The sequence below is a fragment of the Hemiscyllium ocellatum genome, chromosome 21 (assembly GCF_020745735.1).
Source record: "Hemiscyllium ocellatum isolate sHemOce1 chromosome 21, sHemOce1.pat.X.cur, whole genome shotgun sequence".
Taxonomy (NCBI): domain Eukaryota; kingdom Metazoa; phylum Chordata; class Chondrichthyes; order Orectolobiformes; family Hemiscylliidae; genus Hemiscyllium; species Hemiscyllium ocellatum.
The window spans coordinates 41,986,931-42,000,323 of NC_083421.1; the positions used below are offsets into that span (position 1 = coordinate 41,986,931).

Sequence of the window (13,393 nt, forward strand, 5' to 3'; positions counted from 1 at the left end):
TCTATATTGAAAAGTCTATATGTAAAACCAAGGGAGGTGGGTGTTAATGGGTTTTCCACCTAACGTTATTATAAGAAGTGGATGTTTTAGCTACATCAACTATCTAACAATGCCCGCGGCTGCTGGGTGCAGCTCCCAGCTGGGTGTGGTTCTACGGGAGTTCACACCTTCCCCACCTCCATCTCTATCACTCTCCATCTATATAAATGTGAGGTCACGCTGATCCAGTGCACTTGATCCACTTGCCACAGCGACTCGCCACCATGCCCAGCATCACCAGCAGCAGTTCGTCTCAGCGCCGGATTTCCACCCGGGCGGTGCCCAGCTTCTCCAGCAGATCAGCCCAGAGCAGCTCCTGGACTCGGGGCCCCTCCAGCTCCAGGAGCTCGGTGAGCCACTTGGGCAGCTCCCTGAGAGCGGCCACAGCCTCCAGCCCCATGCTGGCCGGCGGCACGATGGGCTCCAGCGAGAAGCAGACCCTGCAGGGTCTTAACTCCCGCCTGGCCGTCTACCTGGAGAATGTCAGCTTCCTGGAGAACAGCAACCGGGAGCTGGAGCTCAAGATCAAAGCTTTGCTCGAAGAGAGAAAACCTGTTTCCAGGGACATCAACCCAATGTTAGCACAGGCACATGCCCTGAATAAACAGGTACAGCTTACCCCCCAAGTCATGTTTTTTAAAAAAATATATTAATAATTCAGTAACAGTTTTGTAGCAGCTTTGCAGGCGGAACTAGATTGGGTTGAGATATCTGGTCGGCATGGAGGGGTTGGACTGAACAGTCTGTTTCCATGCTGTACATCTCTATGATTCTATGCGGTCCAATCCCTGTGATTTAAGACTGTGTAATTAGTTCTAATAAGCTCTCAAAAAAAAGGTCACCAAAGAGATCCTATCATCAATTACCCTGAAATACTCGTTTGGTCAGTAATTTCGTTTAGAGAGAGATTTTTTCACCAGCTGGATGCAGAACCTGTCAACTCTTCTCCCCTGTTTAACCTTTGGACATTGTTATTCATGGTTTACGCGGGACCGTGTTGGCGGGGAAGCGGGTGAAAATGTGTTGCTTGCACCATCCCTGACAATACCTGATCATTTTCCCGCGGGCGGGTCGGCTGTTTAATGTCATCCACCCAGTTTGTCTTGTCTGCGTGTGTTTTTTGTCAGGTGAAGGAATTTTCAAAACAAAACACACAAAGGTGTTACCAGGGCAGAATTACATTTACATTCTCTCTCCCTAAATATTTGTCCAGTAACAGGACACAGGTTGTTGGTATTCCTGTTTTAAGTCCAGAAAGCCAACTGCTTTCAGAAGTACCAGCGCGATAACGGGATTAGACAGCCAGCATCAGCAAATTGACAGAGAAACTCCACAGGTCCGAGAGCGTCTGTGGAGATAGAGGGTGGAGAGTTAACGATCCGAATCCGGTTTGACTCCTTCAGACGGTCACTGGACCCGAAACGTGAACTCTGCTTTCTCTCAGCCAGCCCTGCTGAGTTTCCCCAGCAATGTCTGACTTTGTTTTACACCTTATACGTTCTTCATTTTATTTTAGTCAGACAGTAGTGGGTCAGGTGGATTGAGCCCGACTGCCTCTCTCGACTGTTGGGGAGAGTGGGAAGGAGCGCAGGTTGGCTTTCACATGGGGAGAGTGCCGTTTCCGGATATAATTAATATAATAATCTTAAACTAGTAAACAATTAGTTGCTTTGTAAAGAGACATCTGATACCAAGTTTGCCTCAATCTTATACCCTTTAGATCCAGGATCTCACAATGCAGAATACTGTTCTGGTACTACAAATAGACAATGCAAGACTGAGCGCTGAAGACTTTAAAATGAAGTTTGTACTAAACATTTCTATTTCACTCTGCCTTTTAATCCTGTCTTATCTCGCGTTCTTAATTCGATGATTTGTCATGTTAATACATCGCGTGTAATACGTATAGGTAGCGGTATGTTATATCCCGATGGGATGCGAATCTGCCCGCCTGTGTATTTTAATCTGACCGAATGTCTCTGGGCTAGGGCGGAGTCGGAAGTTTCCGTTCGCCAAACTGTGGAGAGCGATATCGACCGCATGAGGCGCATCAAGGTGGAATACGACGACAGTTGCATCACCCTGAGAAACGAAGGGGAGATGCTCACCGAGGAACTTCACTTCCTGAAAAAGAATCACCAGGAGGTGAGAGCAGGGAGCTGGCGCTGGGAGGGGTCAATATTAATATTATGAGTGTGTGTGTGTGTGTGTGGGCGGGTGGGGGGGGAGGAGGTGAGTGTAAAGGGGTATAAGTCTGTGAGAGGTCATTCGACCTTGGACCTTCGGTTGACCATCCTCCAAGGTGGACTTGGGGACAGGCAACAACACAAAGTGGCCCAGCAAGTTGGCTACCCATGGGTAATGGCCTCAACCGGGACCTTGGGTTCATGTCACACGACAGGGTGACCCCATTGCACCACACACACACAAACCTACAGACTCACATACCCTCCCTCATAACAAACTCTCTCTCATATGCTCACACATACACTCCCACACTCTCATGCATCCTCTCACAGATTTATAACATTTTACATTGTACTCTCGCAGACACTCGTCCCCCCCCACACACACACACACACACACATATGCATGCACATGTATAAGTTTGTGGGGTGAATTTGTACTGCAGACTTGCATTTTATTTTACTGAAAAACTGCATGAATCTACGTAAGATTCTGTAAATCCCTATTTTAGATTAGAATCAGTCTGAACATTGGGGCACAGACAGCCTCACACAGGGCACCTCACACCTTCAATGCATTATCTAGGCCAACATGGCACCTATTGCTAATGTTCACTTGAAAATGTAACTTCAAGAAAGTTCTGGAATTTACATATGAAAGAACTGAAACCAACATGCCCATTCTAAAAGATGAGAGACTTAACAAACAATCCAGGTCTTTTTCAATTTTATAAGTTACATCACACTGTAAACTTTTGCTATAAATTCTGTGTCCTATGATCTTGTACTCAACAACCACCTGATGAAGGAGCGATGCTTCCAAATAAACCTGTTGGACAATAACCTGGTGTTGTGAGATGTTTATCTTTGTACACCCCAGTCCAACACCAGTACCTACAAATCAATATTAATGGGTGTACCTGATGTCGTTTCTCCAGTTGGCAAATGACAACATCTAAATTAGTTCACTTGCCAAACAATCAGCACTGGTTTTACATGCAGTTTTACCATTGATTGTCCCTTTGAATTGGTATTCTTTCAAATTGTCCTGATGATTCACAGTGAGACATTTTGCCAATACATATGTAGTTTTCTCAGCGATACTCTGATCTAAATATTGTTATTTTCTCCAGGGTGGCATCACATTGCATTAGAGAATGAAGATCATTAATGTAGCTCTACAGCACAGAAACAGACATACACAGCTCAAGTGTTCTTTGCCTCAGTTTCAGATCTTCCCACTTATTTTAACTAATCATTCCTGTATATCCATCTATTACATTCTCCTTTATTTTGTTTCTCTTTAAGTGCACCCATGTTATTCACATTAAAAAAAAACATTTGCGGTAACAAAGATCCACAATTCACTAAATAAAATTCCTTTCTGGTTTTGTTTGTGACTGTCTTAATCTATATTATCATCTTAGATTGTCCACTCGTGTAGTTAAAGTAAAAATGCTGTTTCCAAACAGGATATTTGTAAGTACTGGAAGGAAATGAATCATTCCTAAGAATGATAGTAATTGCAGTGTTATGGGAGGGAAGCTTGGAATGATGAGAATTAAATGTTGTGTAATAACTTAAATGTCAAAATCTCACTGTTATTTTTTGACAGGAGCTGAAAGGTGTCAAATCACAGATTAATAATAATAATATCACAGTGGAGACGGACTGTGTGAAGCAAGATGACCTTACTCAGCATCTTGAAGAGATGAGGAAGCAGTATGAGGAAATGATGAACCAAACCAAAAAAGATGGAGAATTGTGGTTTGCATCTCAGGTAAGTTCCCTTAAAGTGAATGTGAAATTTGCAATCAACATCTTTTGGTTTGAAGTTTTTTTCTACATAATAGCCCCTGGTATCCATATTTTTCTGTAACACTGTGAATACAAATAAACATTTACATATTATCACAGATGTAACAGGCCATTTTATACAAACGTTGAATAAAATATATATTTAAACTGAATGAATCATAATTATGGGTTTGGAAAATGTAACAGTATTGTGAATTGTTAAATACTGTTGGAATGATTATGAATATAACATTGCAACAACAGGACTAGCCCTATATGAATAATGGATTTGTTTGTTGACATAATTTATATTGACAATACACATTGTCATTTTTCAAAAATTTACATACCTGGAGTCTTACATACGTATTTTCTTCATCAATTTCATGTTATAATGCATCTGTTCAATCAGAATTTATAGCACTTTGTTTTTACTACAGATGGAAACAATCACCAATTCAGTAAAGCAGACCGACCAAGAAATTGAGGTAGCTCAGGTGGAACTCCACAATAAGCAAAAAATATTGCAATCCCTGGAGGTAGAGCTTGAAATCCTTAGGGGTCAGGTATGGATGTTTTTCACATTTCTAAAAATTGTACCACTTAAGGCAAATGAAGCAGCACAAGATCGAGCTTATTTAATATGTAAAGTGGATAATGGAGGAACTTTTAAAATGCAATGTGGTGGAAAATAATTGAGAGCAACATGAAGCAGTAGCATTTGTATGGATTCTGTTGCATACAGATCGAGCTTTAACCTTTTTAGGAAGCCTTACTTTATCATTCTGCCATCTTCTAGTCAATATCATTTGGCTTCCACCAAGAAAGTGAATAAACTGGTTTTACAGACAGCTTATTGGCAGTGTGTCTGTGTTTGCCAAGATCTTGCTTTGGGCTGTTAGGAATCCCAGTGTTTAGTTGGCTGTTAGTCTCTAGATTGTCTCTAGAACCTTTAAAATTGTGTAAAGTTTAGCACTACCTCTCCTCATGTTACAATGTTGTTTTAAATACATTGGTCATAATTTATTAAAATAATGACATCAAAAATTTTGCTAACATGAAGTGAATGAAACCTTATAAGTGCAAAATAGTTGTTTAAAATTTCTATCATTTCAATAAAAGAAATACTGGTTGGAATTTATAAAGACTCTGAACAAATGGTATTACGAATATAAAATGATAGTGAATCACAAAAAGTTCAGCTGTAGCTTAGTAGCAAACTTCATTATCAAAAATTTGCATCTGATGATTTCTGGATTTTTCTTGAAAGTCTTTCTTAATTTAGACATGAAATGTAAAAACCAAAGAACAGCGAATATTGGAAATCAGAAACCAAAACTGATATTGCTGGAAAACTTTAACAGCTCTGGCAGCATCTGTGGAGAGAAAGTAGAGTTAATGCGTTGGGTCCAGTCTCTCTTCTTCAGAACTGATTGTAGCAAGGAAATGATTGGTGTATATATGCTGAAGATGGGGAGGGGGAGGAGTAACAATGAGTGGAGGTGAAGCCTAGAGAGTTCGAGAACAGCAATTGAACAGATAAGGAATGGGTAAAGGTCAGCCTGGGAGAATGAATAGCTGTTAATGGGGATGATTGGTAGGTAAAAGTGGATTGGTTGGAGTAGCAGCCCATGTGGTGACAAGACCTGGAGTGTGGGCGTTGGGATAAAGACATGGGACAAAGTGCTCAGGCCTAAGTTATTGAGACTGATCCATTTCTTTGTCTGTCCAAATGGTGTTTTTTTTCTCTGTCTCTCCACAATCCTTCTCCTCCTATGATTTACTTCTTCTCTTTCCAACCCATTTTCAGCATATATACCAACCTTTTACTATCTACATTCAGTTCTGAAGAAGGGCCATTGGATCCATAATGTTAACTCTGCTTTTCTGCACTGACGCTGCTAGAACCGTTGAGCTTTTCCAGCAACTTTTGTTTTTGTTCTTAATTTATATTCACATTAGTACAGAAATTACGATACTGCTCATAGATGGTTTTTCTCCGTAAATCAACTTGGACATTCTAGCTTATCGGTATAACTGCATATTATTTTTGCAGAATATGGGATTGGAAAATATATTGCTGGACACTGAGCAAAGATATAAAGTGGACTTCAATAACATGCAAACAACTATCTCCAAGTTGGAAACTGATTTGTTCAATGTGCGGAATGATATAGTGCTGAACAAAGAAAAATATGATTCTCTTATGCAAACCAAACTGACTCTGGATGCAGAGCTTGCTGAGTACAGGCGTTTACTTAAAGGGGAAACAAGGTACTGTACATATAATGCTAAAAACTGTTATTAAAGGAACACTTATGGCAATAATTCAAAAAGGGAAAAAGCTCCCCCAAAACAAAGACTGCAATTTTGGGTGTGTGAAAAGATTTGGTTACAAACAGTCCAGAAGTGTATGCTGACATCAATTAATCTGTCCTACATTTCTTTGACTTTTTGTTTTATTTTGGGGAAAGATAATCTGTAAGTTCTACTGTAACTTCAACAGAAAGCCTTGTAAAATGTATATGGCCATTTGCAGTATTTTTCCAAAATATAGAGAAAGGTTGTGGAGCCCATGTAAAATTTCACAAACTAAGCCTTTCTGTTTTCATTCATCTAGCAGACTTCTTCCCTTCAATTTGGACGTTTTGGGTTCAAGCCCCTCTCTCGAGGTTGAACACATTATTTAGCACTGAGGGGGATGTTCCACTATAAAACATGCTGTTAGTCAGTTGAGACAATAAACTCAGACATCATCTACCTTGTATATAATCCCACAACACAAATGTGTTGGTGGGATTGACAAAGTAATGCATGAAGTGTTAACCTAAGTTAAAACGTTTCAGTTTAGGATAAATATTATTTAACAAGACAGTAAGCTAATTATGTTAACTTAATTTACATATAAAGTTTGCTGTTAACTGCTGAGCATGTGAATTTGTGACAAATAACTGTTCTTTTCTTGATAGCAGAAAGGTTATTCATGTTCCTCCTCCACGTTCACCCTCTCCTCCTCCTCCTCGTAAGTATTCCCGTGTAGTGTCTGTAAGCAAAATCCTGTGAGAAATGTTTCTTTTAGGTCCATATCATCTTGTAATGCATTCCCTTGGGTTAAATGCAAAATGAGTGTGTTTTCTGTTTGTAAAGAATGTGGAATCAGATTCTGTTCACAAACTTGTAAACAGCACATTTCAAGTTAATTATGGTGATAGTACTTGGGCCTCATTTCTCATTAATTTTCTCTCTTGGTCTCACTAATTTACACACCAAAGGTAATCTGCTTTGCTAAACTACTGGTATGTGTGCAATTCCTGACAGTGACACAGAGCCAATTGTTCCTTCAGTTTTCCATCCACTCTGTCCACTAAGCACTACCTCATACAGCTAGCTAGAGTCAGACTGGGAAATCAAAGGCATGATGACAGCATTCCACAGTAATGTGTTTGGTTTTTGTACCATGTCATAACAATAACAATATTTTGGAATTATGCTACGCTGGGGCGGCACGGCGACTCAGTGGTTAGCACTGCTACCTCACAGCGCCAAGGATCCTTCCAGCCTCGAGTAACTGTCTGTGTGGAGTTTGCACATTCTCCCTGTGTCTGCATGTGTTTCCTTTGGATGCTCTGGTTTCCTGCCCATAGTCTCCAGGGATGTGTAGATTAGGTGCATTAGTCAAGGGTAAATATAGGGTAGGGGGAATGGGTCTGGGTGGGTTACTCTTTAGAGGATCAGTGTGGACATGTTGGGCCAAAGGGCCCTTTTCCACACTATAAGGATTCTGTCCATGGACAAACAATCTCAGCAGTCTGATATTTGATGTTTTAAAAACAGACAATGTACTAGTTGTCTGAAAGGAAAGCCACTATGGTGAGGTGGATGGTTGCAGAAAGGAATTGATGATGGCCAGATATATCATTACTATTTGTGCTCCTTTCAGCTATACAGTGGGTCGGAAATCACAAGTTTTAATCTAATTGGATATCTGGCACAATTTATTGTGTAGTATTGAATTAATTTTTCAACCATTCAAACAGCTGGAGGTGTATAAGAAGCAAAATCACTGTTTGTTCGCAAATATAAACTATCTGATCATTACTACTGAAATTTACCAAGTTAGGTGGACAATAGTAAATCTAAATATTCTCTGATTATTAACTCTTTTGTTGCATATATCATGTTAAAAAATACATGACATAGATACATAAGACATAGAATCAGAAGTAGGCCATATAGCCCATTGAGTCTGCTCCATCATTCAATTAGATCCTAGCTTAGTTAATCATGCTCAACTCTAGTTTTCTGCCTTTACCCCATAACCCTTAATTGTTTTTATTGATTAAAATCTGTCTACCTCAGCTTTGACTATGCATAACAACCAGCCTCGACAGCCCTCTATGGTAAGGAATTTGACAAATTCAGTGCCTTCTGAGAGAAAAGTCCTCCTCTTTCGGTTTCAAAGGGCAACCTCTTTATTCTGAGATTATACCCTCTGGTTCAAGCCTCTCCCACAAAGGGAATCAACTTTTCAGCATCTACTCTGTCAAGTCCCCTAAGAATCTTGAATGTTCTTTTCAGGTCACTTCTCATTATTCTAAATTCCAATGGGTACAGGCATAACATATTCATCCCCTCCTCATTAAATAGACCCTCCTAACTCAGGAGCATCCTAGTGAACCTTCTCTGTGCTACCTCTAATGCCAGTAAAACTTTCCTTTGAGAAAAGGTCACAGTTCTTCAGTATTCCAGCTGTAGTCTGACTAGTGCCTTGTATAGTTTCAGCAAGAATTCCCCAATTTTATAAATAAAGCCCAACAGTCCATTTGCCTTTTCTATTACCTGCAAAACTTGAATGCTCGCTTTTTGTGATTTATGTGCAAGGATTTCCGCATCCCTCTGTACTGTAGCTTTCTGCAGTCGTTCTCCATAATATTTAGTTCCTCTATTGCTTCCCAAGTTCATAATCTCATGTTTTCCCACATTAGCTTACAAGCTTTTTTCCCACTTATTTGAACCAGTGTGTATCCCTTTACAGACTGTGACATCCACAGCTCTTGCCTTTCCACCTATGTGTACCATCTGCAAAGTTTGCTATTGTACATTCATTTTCCTCATACGAACTATTACTATACACACTGTAAATAATTGTGGTCATAATACTGAATCCCTGTTGCATTACCACTAATTGCAAGCCCATCAATAAATATTACCTTTTGCTTAGAAGTTGCATTCACTCTTTATTGTCAAAGAAATCCCAGTCTCCATCTCATAACATTCAGTTACCTCTTCACCAGCATCCCCCTTGACTTCATCAGACACATTTTAGTTACATCTAACAAGAAATCCTATCTACACAACTCTATTTTCCAGGCCCAATGCTCACATATTATCCACTGACTGCAGTAAGGAAACAGACCATTTGGCCCATTGGGTCCACACTGGCACTCCGAACAGCATCCCTCCCAGACCCACTCCCTACCCTATTCTTGTATTTCCCATGACTAATCCATCTAGCCTGCACATCCCTGGTCAATATGGGCAATTTAGCATGGCCAATCCACCGTTTCTGCACATCTTTCGACTGTAGGAGGAAACTGGAGCAAACCCATCCAAGCACAGGGAGAACATACAAACTCCATACAGACATTCACCTGAACGTGGAATCGAACCCAGGTCCCTTGGTGCTGTGAGGTAGCAGTGCTAACCAATGAGCCTTCTTTTTGCAGGATTCATTCTTCCTACATTAAAGTCATTTTTCAAAACACTTGTTCTCGATCAACTGCAACCTTTCCAATTACTGCTGTATCATTAACTTCTTTGTCCACTCTGATCTCCTGAAATATGTACAAATCGCTCACACATTGCTTGCTTCTCCATCTCTCCCATTTTTAAATCCTATCAATTTGATTCTATGACTGAATAAAAATGTATTACCTTCAAGCTATATCATCATCATGACTGTGTTTATGACCTAATCTATCATGTTAGTCATACATGTCCATAGTCTTAAGAGTTAAATGTCAATATCAAATTTCCTTTTATCTTAACAGCTGAAGTCACAACGAGGAAAATTGTCAAAGTCATCACAACTACATTAGTTGATGGCAAGGTGGTTGATGAATCGAGTGAAGTTGAAGAAATTAGTGAGAAAAAGCATGCATAGAAAATGCTCTAACATGTAAAATCAATGAATTTGTGAAGTGTTATGCATCATACGGAAACTGTTACTGGGTATAATGGGTATTTGAAATAATGAATTACTATAGTAACCTTGTATAAAGAATTTGAAGTTTCTACTTCAACAGTTATATTCAATTATATAATGTCTAATAAAGATCATATTTCATGTCCATTTGCATTGGTATACAAATCATTCCTCTTACAGCCATTCAAGCAACAAAATTTCATGAACATACTCGAAGGAAAAAGCTTCATAAGCAACATATTAGATGCTCCATTAGGTTGCATATTGATTCCATAGTAAGTTTACATTTTTACTGAAAACAATATTGCCTCACTTACAGGATTGGTGATTGATTATTTTATGTACAATTACTTGCATTGATGTAGCACCTTTTAATATAAACAAAATGTCTCAAGGTTCTTCACAAAAATTTAATCGGACAAAAGCTCACACAAAGCTAAACAGGAAACATCAGGGCAGCTGGGTCTTTCACTTACTGGAAAGGTTCAAGCACATTGCAAGTCCCAATCAAGCAGAAGCTTGGTTGAATTACTGCTGAAGATTTAAAAAGGCATCTCACTACATCTGGTCTCACTGCACAGTTGAGCATTGACCCAGCCAATATATAATTGCATGCAATGTGTGGCTGTACAAATCTTAAACCCAAAAGGTCAACAAAGATAAAACTACTTTTGAAGAAATAGTGAAGGCACTCTATGGCTATGTCAATATGTGAAAATGCCGAACGGGCTAAATTGAATAAATTTACCCAATGACAAGGGACAAGTATTGATAATTTTATTATTGATCTGTACAGAGATGCAGAGAACTGTGAATATGTCAGCTTAAAGGAAAAACAAATCAGGGAGAGAACTGGTACAAACAAAAGTTTTATATGAAACATTGATAATGAATAGTTAAGGGATTACTAATATAAACAAAGGCAAATCAAACAGTCAAGCTAAGGTCAGAAAACAACATAATCTGGTCAAAAGATTGATGAAGAGCCAGATTGCAGAAATGACTGAGCCAGCAGAGTATGGTAAGTTAAAAGCATAGAGGTGGCTGTACAAATTAGCTGATCCAGCTAATTTATATTGGAGTAGTTTGAAAATAATGCCATTGCAAAAGTCCTGTCAGAGGTGTTGAATGCCATTTTTGGAATTATCATTTGTTGTAGTATGGAAAATAAAGAACATGAAAGCATGAGATGGGTTAAAGTATGAACACCATTGGCAATCTGTGGTCTATGGAAGGCAGGATGGGATAAGAATAGTGGAGTGCTTTTACACTAATGAGCAGAGTAAGGTTCAGGCTGAAAGGTAACTATGGCGAGATGAGGTAACACAAGTAATAAAGCAAGTTTCTCTGTTAAGCGTTATTATGGCAGGATTGGGACCATAAATATTTGGGACATGACAATAAAATAGCTAATTGATAGTTAGTAGAGTCAGCTTGAGACAGGAGACTACTGTAATAGGTGGAATAACTAAATATCTATCATGACAAGTTAGTATGGAATGGAGGATCACTATAGCAGAGTTAGCAATAAATATCTAACTGTGACGTTAGAATAACATTAAGTAGAATGTACAATTAAAGAGATAATGTGAACTAATATCACTGGTTTATTGTATAGCTAGAGTGAGGTACTTTGATTAATATAGTTGGACATGCTGATAAGCTAACAGAAACATGATAAAAAAGATATAAAAAACCATGGACTCTGAGGTTCGGGGGCATCCGAGAATCTGCTTTCTCAGTGTCATGGTTTTTTGTTTGCAAATAAACGACCGACTTCTTGAAGAACTCTCTGCGCCTCCTGGTGATTCTCTATATTTTCTTCACAACAAATTTGGCGCTGCGAGCAGGGTCGTGCAGAGACCCACCTGGACAGAGGGCAGCAGTAACAGGGAGCTTCTTGGTCCTCGGGGGGCACTCCCGAGACTGACAGAATAAGGGTACCCAACAAAAAAAAGTTAGCATTTTTGCTGTGAATTTGGACTGTATTCTGTTGGCTTGAAGTGGTCCTTGGGCACTCAGAGGTGTGGGAACCTGCCAGAGGGTCTCTCCGATCCAAGATCCAAAGATGAGGGGTAAATTGCTGCTGAAGGAGACATGGAGAATCGGTCAAGAAAACTGCACGGGGGGGTAAGGGGTGAGTAAGAACAGAACATAGCAATTGTCTGAGTAAAAAAATCCATGGTGGTGTATATAAGACCCTATAGATAGATAGGGCAGAATAAAGAAGGGGAAATTGTGCCAGAGCGGCAAAGAGAGGTAAAGTGAGGGTTGCTGGGAAGAGTGAGTTTTCCTGCATTAAAAGGGACTTACCTCGGGAGTTGGGCCTCCATTTTGCCAAAGCAGCAAGCGAGGAGCGAAGGACTTCTGGGAAGACATATATTTGTGTGGTTGCATTACCCGAAACACTACTCGGGTAGTGTCTCCCACCCATCCTCCTCCTCTAACCCAAAAAAAAGGACCTGTGCACCAAATTGGTAAGGTAATGAGTTTTTTTTTAATTCCTTATTTTTTTCATCAGTCTCTTTGGGAATTTAGAATAGTGGGAATGGCAGTTAGGGCAGTTGAATGTTCCTCCTGCAGAATGTGGGAGGTAAGGGTCACCACTAGTGTCCCTGCTGACTACATCTGCAGGAAGTGCGCCCAACTCCAGCTCCTCGAAATCCGCGTTAAGGAACTGGAGCTAGAGCTGGATGAACTTCGGATCTTTCGGGAGGCAGAGGGGGTTATTGAGAGGAGTTATAGGGAGGTAGTCACTCCTCAGGTACAAGAAAAAGGCAAATGGGTTACAGTCAGGGGACGGAAAGGGAACTGGCTGGCAGTGCAGGGATCCCCTGTGGCCAGTCTCCTCAACAATAAGTATACCGTTTTGGATACTGTTGTGGGGGGGGGGGGGGCACTTACCAGGGGAAAGCAGTGGGGCACAGGGCTCTGACACAGAGTCTGTCCCTGCTGCTCATAATGGAAAGGGGAAGAGGAGCAGAGCAGTAGTCACTTGGGACTCCATAGCTAGGGGGATAGATAGGAGGTTCTGTGAGGACGAGAGAGACTCACGGTTGGTGTGTTGCCTTCCAGGTGCCAGGGTTTGTGATGTCTCTGATCATGTTTTTGGGATCCTTAAGGGGGAGGGAGAGCAGCCCCAAGTCATCCACATAGGCACCAACAA

General features: G+C 40.3%; 1 protein-coding gene across 2 annotated transcripts; it reads left to right on the top strand.

The window, feature by feature from the left end:
- Window positions 1-213: 213 nt before the first annotated feature.
- Window positions 214-10,372, top strand: si:ch211-243g18.2 (uncharacterized protein LOC559906 homolog). Of its 2 annotated transcripts, none has more exons than XM_060841377.1 (8): window positions 214-647; window positions 1,760-1,842; window positions 2,028-2,184; window positions 3,841-4,005; window positions 4,463-4,588; window positions 6,079-6,296; window positions 6,992-7,044; window positions 10,073-10,372. In XM_060841377.1, exons 1-8 carry the CDS (start codon window positions 264-266, stop codon window positions 10,183-10,185), a joined length of 1,299 nt encoding a protein of 432 aa, XP_060697360.1. In that variant the 5' UTR covers window positions 214-263; the 3' UTR covers window positions 10,186-10,372. The 2 variants fall into 2 exon arrangements, with proteins under 2 accessions (XP_060697360.1, XP_060697361.1); XM_060841378.1 differs by having other exon boundaries at window positions 6,995-7,044.
- The last annotated feature ends 3,021 nt before the right edge of the window (window positions 10,373-13,393 follow it).